General features: G+C 45.8%; 1 protein-coding gene across 1 annotated transcript in view; it reads right to left on the bottom strand.

The window, feature by feature from the left end:
• The window catches only part of LRIG2 (leucine rich repeats and immunoglobulin like domains 2), a gene marked incomplete at its 3' end in the record, with an annotated part of 111,500 nt that overhangs the window by 9,003 nt on the left and 80,935 nt on the right, over positions 1-21,562 (bottom strand). Inside the window, exons 19-22 of the mRNA XM_079721580.1 lie at positions 14,600-14,792; positions 14,314-14,449; positions 10,022-10,143; positions 4,419-4,558 (exon numbers count right to left, since the gene is read on the bottom strand). Of these exons, the coding sequence (XP_079577706.1) occupies positions 4,419-4,558; positions 10,022-10,143; positions 14,314-14,449; positions 14,600-14,792 (591 nt within the window). The remainder of the gene's footprint in view (positions 1-4,418; positions 4,559-10,021; positions 10,144-14,313; positions 14,450-14,599; positions 14,793-21,562) is intronic.

The raw sequence follows: 21,562 nt of genomic DNA, 5'->3' as shown, positions 1-21,562 counted from the left end.
GTAGAGACGTGGATACATCCAGAGACTATCATACAGAGTGAAGTAAGTAAGAAAGAGAAAAACAAATATCGTATATTAACGCATATATGTGGAACCTAGAAAATGGTACAAATGAACCGGTTTGCAGAACAGAAATTGAGACGCAGATGTAGAGAACAAATGTATGGACAACAAGGGGAGAAAGCGGCAGGGGGTGGGAGTGGTGGTGGGATGAATTGGGAGATTGGGATTGACATGTATACACTGAGGTGTATAAAATGGATGACTAATAAGAAAGAAATAAATAAACTTTTAAAAAATTCATGGCAGGATTTTTAAAAAATTCATAGCACAATAGTGGACAAATGGTAGTATATTCATACAATGGAATACTATTCAGCAACAAGAAAGATGGACCACTAATCACACACCATCATGGATGGGTTTCAAAAACATTATACTGAGTGAAAGCCTTACGTAAAAGAGTACATACTATATAATTCCATTTATATGATGCTCTCTAATAGGTAATTAAGGGTGGGAAAAAAATCCAAACAATGGTTGCCTTTATGGGTCAGGGGAGAGATGAAATGGGAAGGGATGTGAGGGAACTTTCTGTGGTGATGGAAGTGTTCTCTACATCTTGATGGGAGTTTGGATTACACAGGCACTTGCATTTGTCAAAACTCAGTTAAAGTACCCTTAAGATTTGTGTATTCCATTGTATCTAAATTTTACCTCAAATGAAAAAACTAAACAAAGATTGAAATCTAGTTAATGATATGCATGCTGAAGTAATTAGGGGAAAGTGTTCTGATGTCTGCAAATTACACTGAAATGCACCACTAAAATAAAATAGTTTCATGGATGGATAGATGGATAAACGTGTGAGAAAGCAATTTTAGTAAAATGTTAATGGTAGAATTTAGGTGGCTGGTAGACAGCTGTTCCCTGTAAAATTCTTTGCACTTTGCTATGTGTTTGAAAAATTTTGCAATAAAATTTTAGAAACAAGAGTAATGTGATTTTTTTAAAATAGCAAACATTTACTGAGTCCCTAGGTGTGCCAGGTACTTTACATACATTTTCCCAATCCTCATACTATCCTGATTTTACAGACCAGAAGGTTAACATTCAGAGAAACACAGTTTCAGGGTCAGGGACGCTTCTTTGTCCTTCTTTTTCGCTTGCCCTCCAGATGCAGGATCTGGCACTTGTAGTTTGGGTAACAAAGACTGTCTTCTGCAGCTGCTGCCTCTGAGACTTCATCCTCAGCCTTGGCTTCTGATTAACCACTAAGGTGAAGAGAAGTCCTCAACCACCAATCAATCAACACTGTCACAAATATTAATTGAACACCTACTACATGAAGGAATTCAAGGAAATATAAAACACAGTCTCTGCCTTCAAGAGGCTCCCAAAGTATTGAACCTAGCCTGAAGAACTGGACTCTCTGTGTGACTTTGGCACTAACTAGCTGTGTGACCTTGAACAAGTTACTTCAGCTCTTGGGCTTTATTCTCTTGATGCATGAAATAAGGGCTTGAAAGAGACCATCCCTCAGGTTCCTGGCAATCCTCATGTTTCTGTGATCTTTGATCCATAGTAATTTTAAGGGTCATCAGCTAGCTGGTCCAGATAGCGTTTGCCAAAGGAGTACAGATGAGGGAGATCCTTTGTGGGGGGGAGTGCAGAGAAGTCCCCAGGATGTGGCGTCTAAGCACTGCCCATGTGGATAGGGGAGGAGATGGTGTTCCAGTGGAGGAGATGCAAACACGGGGCCTGAAGGGAGGACACACGGGGACTGTGAAGAGGGAGTGTGTGTGGAGAGGGGGTTAGTTACCAGGAGCAGAGACAACACTGAGAAAACAGTTTGCACTTTAACTTCTGAGAAGCAGGATCGCACAAGAGGTGTTAGGCATGGGAAGTATGTGCTAAGGTGGTATCTGAGGAAGATTAATCTATTTATTTCCAGTCATGGAAGAAAAGAGCAGCATAAGTAATCACAAATGTCAGATCATTATAAAACCTTGTGGCAGACTCTAGAATACCCTTGACCTGTGACTTTCAAGCTATGATCTTGAGAACATTAGGGCTCCTGGGAAGCGAGGGGAAACTGAGGGGAGGCAGGGTCCAGCACCCGTTCCCATTCCCGCCTTAACTGCAAGAGCACTGCTTTTATTGGTTTCATATATGGGAGTTCCAGATAAAACTTATTTTGAAATAATCCAACAGACTTCAACTGAACGACGTAAATTAATTACACAAATAAGCAGCCAGACAAAGTTGTCAGGAGGGGGTTGTTTGAGGATAAATAATTTGCTGGGCATATGCCTCACACAGCTAACTGAGATGACTCCACATTTCCACCTGCGAGGTGCCAGCTCTGACAAAAGCAAAGAGTCTTAGGAAGAGGGCAGATTTGGAAACGGCTGTGCCTATGCCCCAGGATGTTACTGAAACGTTTTCACTCTGTGCAACATGCATGTGCAGTGGACTTTCAACTATTAAGCCCTGGGGGCATGACTCAGGCCCAGTCGGCCTTCTGTCCTGACTTGATTCCCTCAGCAGGTCCCAGGGCCTCACTCACTTGCCTCCCCTCCTGGTAGCTGCCTCCTCCCACCCCTCTCCCTGATTCTTTGTGATGTGTTACCCTAAACAAACACTCAAGAGCTTTTCACTCTGCAAAACTAGACCAGGGTAACAAAAACAACAAACCTGGGGAAGGTTCTAGATTCTTGCAGATATAATTTGGTTGGATCTCCTGGCTTTTGTCTTCTCTGCAGGAGATAATAGCTGAACAATTCTGCCCTCCACATTTATTCTTGAATGGTCTCATCAGTGGTCCCTTCTTTCAGACCTGACTCTTAGATGCCCTCAGGCACAGCATTAGCCCTCCCCTTGTTTCAGGTGCTCCCTGGCCCTCTGTCCCACAGAAAAAGGGCCTTCCTCATAGCTGTGTTTTCACCCTACTACTTTGTGCATGACCTTATGCTATGCCCCCTGGTTATCTAATACTGCCTAAGAAGTCACCCAAAGTTTAATGGCTTAAAAAAAAACAAATCATTTATTATCTCTCACAGTTTCTGTTGGTCAGGAATTTGGGAAGGATGCAGGGGGCAGTTCTGGCCCAGGGTCTCTCATGTGGTTGCAGTCATACGTCAGCTGGGGCTACAATCATCTGAAGGCTTGGCTGGGGCAGGAGGATCCACTTCCAAGGGGCTCACTCACCTGACTGCCAAACTGCTGTTGGCTCTGGTCAGGGGACTCAGTTCTTCTCCATGTGGGTCTCTCCATGTCACTGCTTCAGTGCCCTCATGGCATGGCGGCTGGCCTCCCCCCAGGCAAGAAAAAAAGAGACCAAGTCAGATGCTGTAGTGACTTTTACAGCCTAGCCTTGAACGTCATACACTATCCCTCTTACCTTATTTACTAGTCACACAGTGACAGACCTGATTCAGTGTGAAAGAGGACCATGCAAGAAAGCAAGGATTACTGGAGGTCATCTTGGAGGCTGGCCCACCACACTATAGAAAGGTCAGAAGAAGAGGACCAGACTCAAGCCATCAAATAGTTCACAACTTAGTTGGGAGTGGGGGAGAACTTACATACCTGTAATAGTAGGAGGAAGAAGGAGGAGGAGGAAGGAAGAAAGAAGGGGAGGGAGGAGAAGGAAAAAAAAGACAGGCAGTACATGCCCTGGAATGCAAATTAGGTATGGAGTAAGCAAGACAGATATAGTCTCTGCTCTCTTGAAGTTTGTAATCTAGAGGGAATGGCAGTTTTCGTGTAAATAAGTATAAATAATTGCGCTTGGAATAAAATCCAATCTCCTTACCTTGTCCCTGCCTATTCTTTTCCTCTACTACTCATCTCCTTTCTCACTGAGCTTCAACCACACTGGCCTTTCCTCCATTCCTCCAAGAGACCAAGCTCCCACCTCCTACGGGGCCTTGCACTTGCTGTCCCCTGGAATGCTCTCCAGGTCTTTGCACAGCCAGCTCTTTCTGGCCATTCAGGTCTCTGCACTTAGCTGCCACCTGATCTTTTCTGGTTTTGTCATTCCCTTCCTCCAGCTAGAATGTAAGCATCGTGAGAATAGAGACTTCGTTAGATCTTCCTCACTGCTGTGCCTCCAGATCTGGATAGCACTTGTTATGCAGTAAGTGATGAATAAATACTGTAATGAGTAAATGAAGTGCCTGCTTTCTGACGAGGTTCTAAAACTGTATAAAATCTTCCTCTAGAATGTTGTAAACTTAAGCTCCAGCCCTGTCTCTTGTCCATCTTGCAATCCAAACCAAGGTTGGTGAATTGCAGGCCTACCTAGGATCTAACCTTGCTGACTCCTTGACTCTGAGCAAATAGCATACCTCTGCCACACCTGATCTTCCACCACTTCTAGATTCAGTTGATCCAGCCGAGGCTGACTGCGTTACTTGTGTTTTCCCTTGGAGATGGGTCCTCAATTTCTGATTGCCTTTGCTTGGCTTCCTGAACAACTTCCCTCTCTCTCTCCTCCACGGGAAGGGCCATTCCAGCCTTGTTTTGCTGCTCTTGTGTTTTCAGCTTTCCTGGGCTGAAATATCGAAAACAGTTGCTCATTAATATCCCAGCTTTCCTGCTTTTCAGGAGAAACAACATGACAAACAGAGACCCCATGCATATTTATCTTGAAAATATGGTTTTCAATTTGAGAGCAAATGGACACTGCCGGTCTGCAGGTCTTTTCACCTGCTGTGGCGTGTGATTAGTGAGGTCTTTTCTCTCCAGGTGGTGGTGCCAGCTAATGGACTCATGCTCTCTCTGTATGTTTATTTATCTTCAGTTAATTAAAATTTTGCCAAGTCTTCCTCACTGCCCTTGTGCACAGCAAGGCCAAGAGTTGGCTTGTGGCATTGATCCGGGTTGGCAGCCTGGGTGGGGGAGGCCATCCTATTAAATCTTAATCTAAGAGGGAGATCACGCCTGTGGGCTTCCATCCCTGGGGTTCTCCCGCTGGGAAGTCACAAATCGGTGCCAGAGCTCAGTGCCAGTGGCAACTCTCCCTGCCAGGCCTGAGTCAGCATCAGATGCAATTTTTTGGAACTGTTATTTGACAATAAATTTGATAATTCTGGGAGATGTCTCTTAAAAACTGGAATGAATTACACTCACATCTACCTTGGAAGGGGATGTTAACCATCATGTGAAACTGTATCTTATAAATGATGAATGAGCCAATTTGCCAACATTAACTTTGAAGTTATGGGTTAGGTTAAGACTAGCAAAGTATCCTGTACTTCAGATGTTATGAAACTGTGCCTCCACCAGGACTGGAGGAGGAGGAGATTAAGAACTGAGTTGACACTCAAGGCCTCCACTGCCCCATTTTTGGAAATGCCCACAAGTTCGCCTTCCTGTCAGCCTCCTCCCTTCAGTTACTGTTAGTTGTGTGTTAGCTTTTGAATCATTTCAGCAGGTACCTTGGCTGACAAACTTGGAAGATAGGAAGAGCACTCTGATGTGAGTTGAAGTGTGTCCCCCAAAAAGATAAGTTGAAGTCCTAACCCCCAGGACCTGTGAATGTGACCTTATTTGAAAATAGGGTCTTTGCAGATGTGATTAGTTAAGATGAGGTCATACTGGATTGGGCAGGCCTGATCCAGTGACCGGTGTCCTTATAAGAAGAGATCACAGCAAGGTCCTACTGTATAGCACAGGGAACTATGTTCAATATCTTGTAATAACTTATAACGGAAAATAATATGAAAAAAGTAAGCCTAAAACTAACCCAACATGGTAAATCAACTATACTTCAATTAAAAAAAAAAGAAGAAATAAAAAGGAAGAGATCACAGAGACACACAGGGAGACCACCATGTGATGTCTGAGGCACAGACTGTAGTGATGCATCTACCAGCCAAAGTGTGCCAAGGATTGCTGCCAACACCAGAAGCTAGGAAGAAGCAAGGGAGGATCCTCCCCTAGAGCCTTCAGAGAGAACACAGCCCTGCCAATGCCTTGGCTTTGGACTTACAGCCTCCAGAACTGAGAGGATAAATTTCTGTTGTTTTAAGTCACAGAGTTTGAGATACTTTGTTACAGCAGCCCTAGGAAACTTATACACAATCTACTCCTGGCCCCGCTGCTGCCTGCCTCAGCCAGCTTGCCTCTCTGCTGAGCTTCTTTTCTTTCTTTCTTTTTTTTTTTTTTTTTTGCGGTACGCGGGCCTCTCACTGTTGTGGCCTCTCCCGTTGTGGAGCACAGGCTCCGGACGCGCAGGCTCAGCGGCCATGGCTCACGGGCCTAGCCGCTCCGTGGCATGTGGGATCTTCCCAGACCGGGGCATGAACCCGTGTCCCCTGCATTGCCAGGCAGACTCTCTACCACTGCGCCACCAGGGAAGCCCTCTGCTGAGCTTCTTGATAGGCTTGGTCACCCTTGCTCCTTTCACTTTCTGAGAGGTCTTATACAGTGAAATCCCAACTTGCTAGAGGGTTTTTAGAAAGTGGGAAGTCAGACTAAGAAGAAAACCTCATCACATCTCAAGTCTTGTGGATGATTTTTGAAACATCTCAGTCCAACTTCTTGTCCAACTAAGTGGAGGTGAGTAAGCACAGTAAGATGGCTCATTGACAATGGAGGATATCGCTCTGCTTCGGGGGTCATCACTCTAACCTCAGGTCTCCCTGGTTGGCATCACAGATACAGAGAGAATAAGACATTGGCATAAAATTGTACTGACCCCAGCACTTATTCTGGAAACTGTATTTTTACTTTCACATTCCTGACTAGCTCTTTGTCTCTTCTAAAAGCTGAACGTATAACAACAACAAAATTAGAAAAAGTTAGATTGAGAGTTCAAGCTAGGTGAGTTTCTAGTAACCAAGATTCTATAATATTCTGTTGTAGCTGTGGGAAGGGATATTGAACTTGAGGTCAGAAGACTTGGACATGAATTCCAGCTCTGCTCATTCTCACAACAACCTGGCAAGGCAAGTATAATTATCCCCCAATTACACATGGCAGGATGGACTGAGGCTGCCCCCATTCCCTCTCCAAAGAGACACACTCAAGAACCAAAAATGTGTCTTCTGCTTGGTCTTTGTTTTGCTGAGTGGGGCTCACCTGCTGAGGGTAGAGACGAACTACTCCCGACAACAGAGAGAGTTTTTAAAAGTTATAGAGGTGAAAAGGAGAGAACAAGAAAATGATTGGCAGGGAAGAGGAATTTGGGAGGATGGATGGAAAAGAAAGGTGTCTGATGGAGAATTTGATTGTGTCTATTACGTAGTGTGTGATCTGTGTCTTTTTCCCTATATCCCTCAAGAGATTTCTAACTAATGTGTTATGGAGTTGAATCTGGTTTGGGATGTGGGCATTTGATGAGGAACGAAGACCACCCATGAGAATCCAATCATCCCAGGGCTACAAGGGAGCTAAAGCTCAGAGAGCTTGAGCGCCTTGCTCAGGGTTACACAGCCTTAGGTTCTGAAGTCAGATCTGTCTGACCTCACACCTATGTTCTCTTGTAACATATGGCTTATTCTCATGGTGAACTTGCCAAACTATTTCAGACCCAAGAGGTAGTACAGGTTGAAAATTTAAATATTCCAAAATTATCTGTGTAAATGCCCTGGACAACAAATAATGGCCTATCAATTGTAGCTTTCATATGGCTAGAGCTTTGCAGTTTCGAGAAATGGCCTCTGTTTATTGAGCGTTTACTCAGTGCCAAACCCTTTCCTGCGCATTTTATGATCTAACCTTCTGAGCAGGTCGCAGAGGTAGACATTTTTATCCCTATTTTACAAATGAGGAAATGTTAAAGAGTGACTAGACCAGGTCACTGTTGGAAAGCAGCAGACAAATACCTAAACACCAAATATCATGTAATTTACTTTCTCAGTAGATAATACATGCACAAAGTACAATGTTTACCAAAGAGAAGGCCAACAGTGAAAAGTTAGAGCCTCTCTCTCCACCATCCCCCAGAGGCCCTGTTCCCTTCCCTGCCACCCTCACATGTCCTTCAAAGACATCCTCGGTATTTACACATATGACCACCGGTGCCTCCCTCAGGGGAAAAGAACGTTTGAAGTTAACCCAAGGAAACTGTGCCTTCCCTCAGCCCTCTCAAAGCTTCAGTTTAAACCTCTGGAGCTCAATACGCAAGTGGAGTGTGTTTTCATGTTCTCCTGGGGGCTGGTGAGGGATACTGAACAGAGCACGCGGTCTGGAATCTGATAGGACTAAGTTCAAGTTCATACCGAGGGCAGGTGACTTGACCTCTCTAAACCGTTTCCACACCTGAAAATGGAAGCAAACATCCCTACCTCCAAGGGCTGCTGTGAGGATAATACAAGAGAATAAAGGTAAAACATCAGGCATATCTGGCATCCTCCCTCCCTCCCTCCCCTCCTGAACAAAAGCCTACAGTTTTCCTGAAGCATCTTTAAGAATACAGAGAAAGGGGGCCTCCCTGGTGGCGCAGTGGTTGAGAGTCCGCCTGCCGATGCAGGGGATACGGGTTCGTGCCCCAGTCTGGGAGGATCCCATATGCCGCGGAGCGGCTGGGCCCGTGAGCCATGGCTGCTGAGCCTGCGCATCCGGAGCCTGTGCTCCGTAACGGGAGAGGCCACAACAGTGAGAGGCCCGCGTACCACAAAAAAAAAAAAAAAAAGAATACAGAGAAAGGGAAAAGCAAACTCCCCAAATCTACATGCAGTTTAGTGATCAGCTTTGACCTAATTCTACTTCAAAGCATTTCCTTCTCTTTCCTAACCTCCCATTACCTCCCACCCAGCTGCCAAGTATAGAGAATACATGAAAACTTGGGCCCAATGGGGACCTGGAATGTTAAAGCCTTTGAGAAAACAGCTGTTTGCTTGTTCATTTATTACCATGTTTTTGCCCCTGTCTCATTTGATCACAAGAGCCTGTGGGAAAGAATAATAATCCGCTGCACTTATACTAGTCTACACAGGGATCTTCCAGCCTTGATTTCACTCTACAACAGCTCTGTGAAAGAGGCAAAACTGCAGCTCAGAGATTAAATGCTTTGGCTAAGAGGAGCAAGGCAGAAATAGGGCTAGAACCCAGGTCTTCACTGGTTTCCTTGCCTTGTGCTGCCTCTAGTAGTTTTTTGTGTGTGATCGCTACTGCATCCATTAGGATGCATGTGGCTGCAAGCAACAGAAAATCCAAGCCACACTTGCTCATGTAGCTGGAAATGCAGAGGTTGGATGGCTTCAGAAGCAGACGAGGACAGTGGCTCTGCTCTTTCTGCTCCTCTCTTATTTCTTCCCTCCTCCGGGTATTGGCTTCATTTTCAGGCTGGCTTCCCTCATGCCAAAATGATTTATTGCACTCCAAACACCACACCAACACATCACAATGTCCAGAGGAAAAGAGAGTCTCTTCTTGTGTCCGTCTAATGCATGAGGAAGATTCTTCCTAAGAAGTCCCAACAAACAGTGCTGCTGTGCCTCATTTTCTCAAACTGGAGCCAAACTTGTGGCAGAATCTGTCATACTGTTACCACTCTGGCTCTCTTGAACACTCATCCTTTATTAGGACAAGTTTAAAATCTTTAGTCCCACCTCCCCAAGGTGGAAGCCAGATTGTGCTCTCCTGACACAGACACAGGAGTTTTACTCCAGCTAGTGATGCAAGAAGAAAAGTACAGAGCTTGCTTCTCCTCCCTCCTCTCTCCCTCCTACAGTGCAGGCATCAGAGGTTGCAGTAAAGTTGAGCTCCTGGCACAGAATCCTCTGGGGGTACAGTCTGCAGCGCCCGCATCCAGAGCTTGGTGGTGGCAGCAGTTTTCTTGTAGCTCTGCACTGTGGAGTGGTTTGGGCCAGCTTGGCCTGGAGCCTGGCTCTCCAGCTCTCCTTATGATCGTGTGAGCCACCCAATTGTCCTTTTAATAAATTCGTAAAGTGCTGAATCACCCAGAGTCAGCTTCTGTTATTGCAGCTAAGAACCTGACTGATCCACACACCCGTTCCTGAGCACATGGCTGGGGCTGGACCCGTGCTCTCTGCTGACCAGTACATACCTGAGTTCCTGAACCAATAATGGTGGTGAGAGGGTTGGGATCGCCCTACACCAGTCAAGAGCAGCTCCGAAGTTCAGGGTGAGATCAGTTTCGCAGGAAGCACAGGAGGATGTGTGCGAAACCTACGTAAAAATTGGGATTTGTGAGAGAGGGAATGGATGCTTCATGGGCAGCCAACAATCTACCAAGCCCTGCCGTGAGAGGCTCTGCAGCTAAATATGTTCACCCTCACAACACTCCATAAGGTAGGCGTCATCCCCATTTTAGGGACATGGAAACAGACATGGAGACATTAAGTACAGGATGATAGAATTTTGTTTGTTGGTTGGTTTTGCTTTTTTGAAATTAATTAATAGACTTTTTTTTTGAGGAGTTTTAGGCTTACAGAAAAATTGAGAAGTACAAAGAATTCCCCTATACCCCCTCACCACCACCACCACCGTGCCTGACTCAGTTTCCTCTATTATTATTAATATCTTGCATTAGTATGGTACAATTGTTACAACTGATGAACCAATATTGATACATTACTATCAACTAAAGTCCATACTTTACATTAAGGTTCACTCATATCGCATAGTCTGTGGGTTTTGATAAATGTGTAATGATGTATATTACCATTACAATATCATACAGAATAATTTCACTGCCCTAAAAATCCCCGTATGCCACATACTCATCCCTCTCTCACTTCTCTGAACCCTTTACAACCACTGATCTTTTTACTGTCTCCATAGTTTGGCCTTTTCCAGAATGTCACGTAGTTGGAATCATACAGTATGTTGCTTTCTCAGAATTAATAAGCTCAAGTTCAACCTAGGTCTATTGGACTCTAAAGTCATTTATACACTCATTTTTCTCACTCGCAGGTCTGTGGATCAGCTGTGGCTCTCCTGAGACCCACTGGGTTTGGCTCCAGCTGCAGGTTGTGTTCAGAATGGCTCCACAAGCCTCCTCATTTTTCTTGGGCCAGTGGCTACTCGGGGGCCACCCAGGTTCTCAAGGTGGATGCAGGAGTGCATGGGACCAAGTAAATTGCACAAGCACATTTAAGCTTTTGCTGGCTTCATGTCCACTAACAGTTCATTGGCCAAAGCAAATCACATGGCTGTGCCCAACATCAATGGAGCAGGGACATATTCTTCACCTACTCTGTAACAGGTACTGCAAAGTTAAATGGCAAAGGACATGTATGTATAGTAACTGAAACAGGAAAGAGTAAAGAATTGAGAGTAATAATTCAATCTATATGACGTGGGATTCTTTTTTTCTCAACTACTTTTTGCCCGTATTCATTCATGATTTCAATAGGTATTTATTGAGTATCTACTCTGTGCCAGGCACTGTTCTAGGCAGTGAGGCTATTGTGGGGAGAAAGGCAGACTTGGTCCCTTGTTCTTGTGGAGCTTACAGCCTAGTGAATTCTTCCAGTGTGTATATATATTCCTTTCAGTGTCTTCAAAATCTTGCTAGAAGAAGCCAGCAAGGGAGGACAGAAGAATGGAGGAAAAGTCAAGATGGGGGGAAATGGAGAGGCAGATCAGTCTGGAGCCCAACCAGAGGCCATCCTACAGCTGAGCCTCTCTCACCTGCTCTCCTTACCTACTCCTACCTCTGCCTGCCTTTAATTCTGCCTGCCTTTCCTGTACCAGGTTTGCTAGGTTCTGCTACTGTAGGAGGCCTGGCCTTTCCCCCTTATAATCTGTCCATGTTGTAGTAGATGTTTGTCTTTGTGGGGATGTCCATCATTCCCTCCAACTTCAACTTCATACCGTTTCCTTAATTTCCCTTTGGCAGGCTACAGTGGTGTGCAGACCTGAGCACTTTCATGGGGTGGCCCTGCCTAAGGCTCAATTGCCTGGCCACTGACCTACCTGTGGCTCTTTTCCCATTTTCCAGGCCCGGCCCTTCAGCCTTTCCCCTTGTGGATTCTGGAAGCCTCCACTATCTTGCTGATAACTTCTTCTTTGTTCAAGAGGGCCAGGGGCAATTTCTGTGGTCTGCAATCAAGAACCCCAGGGCTTCCCTGGTGGCGCAGTGGTTGAGAGTCCGCCTGCCGATGCAGGGGATACGGGTTCGTGCCCCGGTCCGGGAAAATCCCACATGCCGTGGAGCGGCTGGGCCCGTGAGCCATGGCCGCTGAGCCTGCGCTTCCGGAGCCTGTGCTCCGCAACGGGAGAGGCCACAACAGTGAGAGGCCCACCTACCGCAAAAAAAAAAAAAAAAAAAAAAAAAAAGAACCCCAATCATAGCATATGACCAGACAATTCCACTTCTAGGTATATATCCAAGAAAAATCATATATCCATGCAAAAACTTGTACACCCATGTTCTTAGCAGCATTCATCATGATAGCCAAAAGTGGAAACAACTCAAATGTCCATGAACTGATAAATGTAGTATATCCATACAATGGAATATTACGCAGCCTTACAAAGGAGTGAAGTGCTGATACATGCTACAACACGGATGAACTTTGAAAACATACACTAAGTGAAAGAGGCCAGCACAAAAGACCACATAGTATATGATTTCATTTATGTAAAATGTCCAGAACAGGTAAACCTATAGAGATAGAAACTAGATTAGTTGTTGTCAGAGGCTTGAGGGGGAGGGTGATTACTAATGGATATGGTGCTAATAAATGTTCTAATATTGAGTGTGCTGTTGGTTGTACGATGCTGTGAATATACTAAAACCCACTGAATTGCACAGTTTAAAAGGGTGAATTTTATGGTATGGGAGTTATATCTCAATAAAGCTGTTATTTAAAAGCAAAAGAGGGGCTTCCCTGGTGGCGCAGTTGTTGAGAGTCCGCCTGCCGATGCAGGGGACGAGGGCTCGTGCCCCGGTCCGGGAGGATCCCACATGCCACAGAGCGGCTGGGCCCGTGAGCCATGGCCGCTAAGCCTGCGTGTCCGGAGCCTGTGCTCCGCAACGGGAGAGGCCACAACAGTGAGAGGCCCGCGTACCGCAAAAAAAAACAAAACAGAAGAGCCCTAATCAAAACACCTTCTGGTGCAGGGAGCTCAAGGGGGGAAGGTGGCCTGGGCTACTAAGAAGAACACCACACTGGGCTCTGGAGGATTCAGTTCTAACCCCAGGTCTGCTTCTTGCCAACCGTAAACTTCACCCTATTGGACCTCAGTTTTTTCAGCACTAACACGAAGAGGCTTATGAGACCAGTGTTCTCCATACTCCAGTCATTTGTGAGCCGCCTTCATGATTTTTGTTGTATCATTGTGCCGACTGAACAATTATCTACCTAGTTCTTTAAATTAATGCATTTATTTAAACCTAGCAGCATTCTAAACAAAAATATTCATAAAATCATGCATTTGTTTTGCTGGTTGTATTTCCCAAAACACATTAAAATCAACACTAGATAGTAAAGTTAGAAATGTTCACTCCCCCTGTCACTGTCTGACTTCTACCATTTGGGAATCCTGGACTAGGGTCTTCAAGGGTGGTCTACAAACTAGCCCATTGGGTAGAGGACCAGACCTTGCCTTTGTTCCTCCCTCAACTAAAGTGGACTTTGAATTATTGCCTCTTAGGACGTGACCTTGTGCTGTGGCCGCACCTCACTCTAGTTGCAGGGATTTTCAGTCAGAGAAAATGAGGGCTGTCCCAAGGCTGACTCCATGTAGTAACTCAAGAGGCATTTCCTGGAATTCTGGGGATGGTTATTGTTATTCTAATTTTACAGAGGGGGAGATTGTCTCAGAAACATTAACTAACAGACCAGAAGAGGAAGAGACAGGATTCAAAACCAGATCTTTTCAAAATTCTTTTAACTATATCATAATAGACCATGTACTCTTTTAACTACAGCATAATAGACCATAGGGCCAGATATTTTGGGGTGGACATAACTTGAAATGAATCAGGCCATACACATAACCACCACCTTTGCCTATGGGCGGGAACCACATAGAGGAATGGGACACTAATGTGGCTTCTGAGATGAAAATTGTATCCATCGAATTTCTAGCATTTCTATATATCAGTAATAAACAGTAACAAACTCCCCTATACTTCCTCATTACACACATCCCACTAATATTTACTAGTTCAAAATCTCTATTCCCCACTAGTCAGGGACCGTGTCTTTCTTATTCATTGCTGTGTCCGCAACACTTGGCCCGGTATTTGGCACAAAGTAGTCCCCTAATTAGTTTCCGTTTAACTCACCAGCCCCTCACCGCAAAGGCCCTCTAGCCCAGGTGTGCGTGGTTGGGAGGTAGAATGAGGTGGGCTGAGACAAGCCCGCAGACAAGAGCAGGACTCACCATGACCACGCTGTCCAGGCACCCACACAGCAGGCAGGAGGAAGCTGGTAAGCCCTTCAGTCGTGTTCCATACGTGGATCGCGTGTATCCTGCATCCTCTGCCATGGAGCAGACTGCCGCCACCACCCAAATCTGTCTGTGGAGGTGGTATCAATCTGTCCAGATCAGAGAGCAGAGCAGGGCAGTGATGCATTTATTCCACCCAAAAAAATAACTGTTGACAGCCAGCCCCATGCAAAGCCCCATGCCAGGCACTGTGGAGGAGACAAATGTAACTCAGGCTCACACTGACTCCCATGCTAGGCCCCTGAGTACACAGATCCACCAGCCTAGGTCTGCCAATTCCTTGTGCAGTGTTCTTTCCACAACAGGACTGCCTTCCAAAGTGATGCCCGAGCTGCCAGGATTAGGAGCATTCTTCCTGCTGTGTCCTCTGGAAGGATGCAACTGAGACTTCCCCACGAGGGACCTGCAGTGAGCTAGTGTGAGGGTTCAAGGGAAACAGGACTCATCCCACCCCAGGAAGCTTCCAGTGGTGGCTGGGTCAGTATCTAGATGAGATGGAGGGGCTAAGAAGGATCTGCTCTCAGAGGGCTGGATGGGGTTAGTGCCTGGGGGCCAGGAGCAGAGGGAGAAGCAGGTATGTGGGGCATGTGAAGCACTCTCTTTGGGCCTTCAGTGACCTGGGGCTTTCTGGCTGGTTCCTGTTAGGGGAGGGGGCACTCCTCCCTAAGGTAACAAACCCACAAGCTCCTTCCGCAGCCTCTGCCCCTCTTGGGACCAGCAATGACAATGGACCTAGAGCCTTGTGCTTTGTGCTTCTGGCAGTCAGCACTCTTTTCTCATGAGGTTTCTACCTTTTAGGCTCCCCAAGAGCCAGGGTGTGCTCTCAGGACTCCTGTGCTCCCCTCCGTGGGATGGGCCACTGTGGATACAGCAGCCCACCCCATTGTGAGGCATTTCAGTTGTGCAGGCAGATCAAAGATGGAGAACCAGGTAAAAGAGCTTTTGGGAATCCTAAAGAGATGATATAATGGGTGGTCTACACAGGTTTCTCAAACTTGGCACTATTGACACCTGAGCCAGATCATTCTTTGCCCCGTGCAGTGCAGAATGTTTAGCAGCTTCCCTGGCCTCTATTTACTATGTAGTAGTGAGCAGTTCCCCAGTTGTGACAACCAAAAATGTTTCCAATCATTTCCTATGCCCCCTGGGGGGTAAAATAACCCCTTGATTAAGAACCACTGCTGTATAGTCTTCAAGGCTTTAGGTTTGAATCCTGGCTCTATCATTTGCTAGCTGTGGGAGCACTGCAGGTTGTTTAATCCGGGCCTCAGCTTTCTTATCTGTAAAATGGGGATAATAATAATACCTACCTCATAATATTGTTATGAAATAAGTTAACATGTGTAAAGAACAGTGTCCAGCACATAATAACCACTCAATCAGTGCTATTGCTCTTATCACCAGAAACCAAATGCAGATAAAGTGGAATGTCAGAAAGACGCTCCAGGGCTTCCCTGGTGGTGCAATGGTTGAGAGTCTACCTGCCGATGCAGGGGACACAGGTTCGTACCCCGGTCCGGGAAGATCCCACATGCCGCGGAGCAGCTGGGCCCATGAGCCGTGGCCGCTGAGCCTGCGCGTCCGGAGCCTGTGCTCCGCAATGGGAGAGGCCACAACAGTGAGAGGCCTGCGTACCGCAAAAAATTAAAAAAAAAAAAAAAAAGACTGCTCCATAAACACTCACTGTGGTACAAAAATAAGAAATTTAATTCATTCATTCATTTTCTGCCCTGCTATTTCTGGTAAACTATTTGAGGCAGCTTAAAATAAAAGCACACACACTACTGGGCAATTTAAAGAAAAATTTTTTTACAACACAAGGGTAATTTTAATATTTAAAGAAATTATACAGATCATAAGTAAGCACTAATATCACTTAGATTAATGAGGAGAGGACATAAAGCACAAAAGTTTATAGAAGAAAATAACATGAAAAAAAGTTCAACAAGGATATAAAAATTAAATAGCAACCAAAAATAACCTATTAAAAATGTCAGATTAACAGATAAGAGGCAATGAAACTGATACTTTCATATATTATAGTTAGAAACATGGCAAATTAAAATTGATTGAGATTAATAACCATGAACGCTAGAGAGGGGAAGTTAATTTCATCAAGAACTCAAAATCAGATGCAGTGTTCACTTAAGCAACAGATAGAAACCTGAGCTTCCTAGCAGCCACTGCAAAAATAAAAACACAGCCAAGAGAACTCACCACCAGGACCTGCAAGGTCCATCTAGATTTAGAAAACCATCTTTGTTTTCCCAACTTCCAAATGAGATAAACTTTGTTCACTAAGCCCAAGAGGAACTTTTATCAAGTGAGTCCTAACACAAGGGCCTTGAGTAACAGAGTTAGACAATGTTTCAACAGCAGTTCTGAGGCCATGTATCAGCTGCAATTAAAGCTCATTTAAGGCACCACACACAACTCTACACCTCTGCTCTGGCCCCTCCTCCTGCACGGATGAATGAATTCCCCGGATATATGCCTGCCCATCTAAGCACAAGTTGGAGCTGTGAGGAGAAGCAGCCTCTCCCCACTGCCTGCCCAGCTGACGTGCAGGCCCCTTCCAGGCTGACTGGCAGGGCTGGTGGCCAGGGCATGCTGCCAGCTGCTTAAACACTCCTGATGGCTTGGCTCTCTGACTGCAGCCCCTCAGTAAAGGGAGGCCCATAGCAGAGCCTGACACTGAGGGCAACACTGTAGCCAAATTCCCTCAGCACTGTGCTGAATGGCTCCCTGGGGACAAGGAGGCAGGGGAGGGGGCCAGCTCTGAGTGTAGAATAAAAGAAGTAGGGGCTAGGAGCACCCCAAGGCAAAGGAAAACAGTCACCTGAACAGGACATAGTGAAAGCAACTCCTTGGGACCACCCTGGTAGCACAGTGGTTAAGAATTTGCCTGCCAGTGCAGGGGACACAGGTTCAATCCCTGCTCCAGGAATATCCCACATTCCGTGGAGCAACTAAGCCCGTGCTCCACAACTACTAGAGCCCGCAAGCCACAACTACAGAAGCCCATATGCCCTAGAGCCCACGCGCTGCGACTACTGAGCCCACGCACCGCAACTACTGAAGCCTGCACGCTCTAGGGCCCGCGTGCCACAACTACTGAGCCCGCATGCTGCAACTACTGAAGCCCACACGCCTAGAGCCTGTGCTTCACAACAAGAGAAACCACTGCAATAAGTCCGCACACCGCAACGAAGAGTAGCCCCGCTGCTCACCACAAGTAGACAAAGCCCATGCACAGCAACGAAGACCCAATGCAGCCAAAAAAAGAAAAAAGAAAGCAGCTTCTTGCCCTCTTAACCTCACTATGCCTCAGTTTCCTCTTTTGTAAAATGGGGATAATATTGACCCATGTGGTTATTGTGAGGATTAAAAGAGTTCTACATACAAAGTGCTTAGAACAATGCCTGGCACACAGTAAATGTTAGCTACTATTATTGTTATGACTTTTGCCCTCAGCACTCTTGTGTGTATATCCTAGACTCAAGCAACACATCTCCTGGAGGGTCTCACAGTGCAGGGAGGTGATAGGAAAAGGTTTCTGAACTTTGAATCACTGTGTAACCCTCAGCCTAGAGACTAGCAATGGGACCAAGTACTAGTTCACAATACACAGGAGGAGCCTTAGGCATGGAGTACTAGTCCATCCCTGCCACTAACTGGTGCCTTGGTGCAAGGGCCTGGGGCCTTGGGCATATCCTTGCTCCAATCTGGGCCTCAGTTTACTCACCTACAAAATGAAGAGAAGAGACTAAATAATTCCTAACTTTGACTATGCATCCAAATCGCTTCAGGACATCATAAAATGCAGATTCCCAGATTCTGGCAATTGAATCCAAGTCTGGAAAGGGAGACCAAGAATCTGCATTTTAATGAGCTCCTTGGAGAATCTTGATGTTCAGTCAGGTTGGAAAGCCACTGACTAGCTATGCTCTAAGGCCCTCTCCAATATTCATGTGCTAAATTAAAATCATAGACTCATGGAGCAAAAGGAGCTTGCAGTGATCATGCACCTTAGGGGCCCAGGGCAGATGGCCGCTTGCCTGTGAGAGAGCTCCAGAAAAATAATGCTAATGCCCTTGATGCTCTCCCAGGGTTTACTCAACCCTAGAGGTGAGAAGTTATACTTTCTGCCTAATCAAACACTCTATCTCAGCAATCTACCTCCAACCCTGAGGGCTTTGTTCTCAGAGTTGTAGAGCAAGGCTATTTGGTGCCCTTCAGCACAACCTTCATGACCTTGAGTGCTGCTTGAAGTCAGCCTGGTCCCAACCATACTACTGGTGAGATGGCTTTTGATTTTGGCCCTTTCTTTCCATTCCCACTGCTGCTGCCCTAGTTTAGGCTGTTAATACCTCATGCTTGGGCCATAAAACAGCTTCCCAGCTAATCTTCTGCCCTTCGATCTCTCCTCTCTTCAATCTCTCCTTCATGGCATCAACATTTTCCTAACCCCAACTCTGATTGCATTACATCTCCAGCCTACAATCCTCCATGCCTACCAATCAAAGCCTAGCTCCTCAGCCTGTCATTCAAGGCCTTTCAGCACCAAAACCAACCCACATTTTTGCTTTTATAGCTTATTGCATTTCTCTTCCAGAACCCCCTCTGGCCAAGAGCCACCCTGGGCTACAGTTGACTTTCTTGAATATTTTTGACAGAGGGTTTCCCAAACTTGAACACTGTGGAACATCCTCTCCCCACCACTGTCTATTTTTCACAGCAAAATACTGATAACATCTCATGGATACTAAGTGATTCATGGAAGTCAGCTTGGGAAACACACTCTCTATGATCTTCCACCTGCTTATCAATGACTTGACTTTCTATTCTGGGGTCTGCCCAGGTCTTGAACTCCAACTCAGAACAACCACCTAAGGTTGTCATGCCTGCTCTCTCTCCATCTGGCTGTTTTTGAATACTGTAAATGTCCTACAGTGACGTGGAACTAGAACACTAGTCTATCACCACGCTTATTCCTTCTTTGCCTTCCTTCTTGAGCTGGTACCACATTTTCCCCCAACGTTGAATTTCTCAAGGTCCGTCTTGATTTACTTACATGAGCATGGGTGGCCATTCAAACATTTTTGTTTTCCCAGCTTCCAAATAAACAGCCTCCTCTTCTCATTAGCAACGTTAGCAGGTAAATATCTACCCCTCTTGGGGCTACTCCCCTTTCCCACATCTAGGACAGACACTGTTGACTGATCACAGCACTTGCTCCTAAGCCCCAGATGTGATGATGTAGATTCAGAATCCTTCTCAACACTGTTCCCCAGGCAGGTATTATCCATCAATCAAAGTTGGCATGCCAGTTGAGACAGTCCTACTTACCGTCAATGACCTAGTTGATTAAATAGCTAATGTGTTTACTAGAAAAGCTCTGTTGAGTTTCAATTTCAACTCTCTATGGAACCTTAAACTAGGCTCTAGTTACAGCCTATCTATTCCAAGTCTTTTAGGCTGGAGGATCTGGGCTATGGGAGAGGCTCTATTAGAAGTCTAATTTGGCATAAGAATTAGAATAAGATTGCCAAGGTCAGAAGGGCTTCAACTAAGAACAGTCCTGGAGCATTGTCCACCTCCCGTCTCTTTCTCCTGCCAAAACCCAAAGAAGTGTCTGGTGAGCTGGATAGGCTCTAGCCATAAAGTAGAGCACATGAGCGGCTACAAGACAAACGACAAACTACCCCTAGAAAGATGAATCTCTGGGGCAAAGAGCAATTGGAGATGCCTTTGATGTCCCTCAGCAGCGGCAAGGTTTTCAACTTGGCCTGAACAAATGGAACCATCATCATTGGAAACACTGATATCTTCAGTCAGGTAGCAGGCTGCTCCGGTTTCTTCTCTCTCCTCCGCCCCCTCCTTCTCCTCCAAGCTGATCACATTTCCTTGATGATTTTAATGCTTAGTCAGTAGGTCTTAGGGCACAAGTCTCAATTCCATAGGGACCTTGTCCATATAAACTACTCTGTACTAATGTTATCCTCTGCACGGTATACTCTTTCTTTTTCCTCCTTCCATAAGTGCTGATTAAACACCTACTATGTGCTATGTGGTGAGCACCACTGTGGAGAAGAAAGCCCTTGAACTGCAACGGGAGCCACCAGGGGAGGCTCTGTGGAGACAAAGATAATGTCACTGCTCCGATCAGCAGAAAAATGCATTTCAAGTTACTTTCTCTCTTCTTGAGATCTCAAAAGAGCTTTAACTGTGTGGGAGCAAACTGAGAGCCTGGCAGCTAGAACGCAGGAATTCCAGGGAATTCTACAAAATCACCAAGAGTCCCCATAAGGTGAACACAAACCAGTCTCAAATCCACAATACAATTAAGAGAGATCAACCAAATACTCTCTGGCCTTTAATTATTACCAGGGACTGTTTAAAGTGTTTTATATATATTAACTCTCTGAATCCCCACCATAATGCTATGAATTAAATATTTTATTCTCATCATTCCAAAGATGAGAAATAGAGGCACAAAGAGCTTAAATGACTTGCTCGAGGCCAGCAGCTAGGAAGTGATGGAGCCAGGACTTGAACTCATGTAGTCTCATTGCAGAGTCCTAAACTACCTGAAATATGTACATTTAACAACAAAGAAAGTGTTAATTCATAGATTGGAGTGGCAGGGGGGTGGGTGGATAATAACTGGATGAAGTTTTTTTTTCTTTTTTTTTTTGCAGTACGCGGGCCTCTCACTTTTGTGGCCTCTCCCGTTGCAGAGCACAGGCTCCAGACGCGCAGGCTCAGCGGCCATGGCTCACGGGCCCAGCCGCTCCGTGGCATGTGGGATCTTCCCGGACCGGGGCATGAACCCGTGTCCCCTGCATCGGCAGGCGGGCTCTCAACCACTGTGCCACTAGGGAAGCCCTGGATGGAGCTTTTGATCCCAAGATAGTCTATCAAAGACAGAAGGGCTTTTTTGTTTTGTTTTGTTTTGGGGGGCACGCCATGCGCCTTGTGGGATCTTGGTTCCCCAAGCAGGGATTGAATCCTGGTCCTTGGCAGTGAGAGCGTGGAGTCCTAAACACTGGACCACCAGGGAATTCCCGATAGAAGGGTTTTGGTAGATGAGAAGCTCAGAGTGCCTAACATGCCCTCATACTTTTAAGGAAGTCCTCACAAAGGCCAGCCACTCCCCCCAGGCCCACCCACATCTCCTGGT

This window comes from Hyperoodon ampullatus (assembly GCF_949752795.1).
Source record: "Hyperoodon ampullatus genome assembly, chromosome: 2".
NCBI classification, from domain to species: Eukaryota; Metazoa; Chordata; class Mammalia; order Artiodactyla; family Ziphiidae; genus Hyperoodon; species Hyperoodon ampullatus.
Note: the sequence above shows the minus strand (reverse complement) of the source record. Positions and strands in the feature narration are given on the sequence as shown.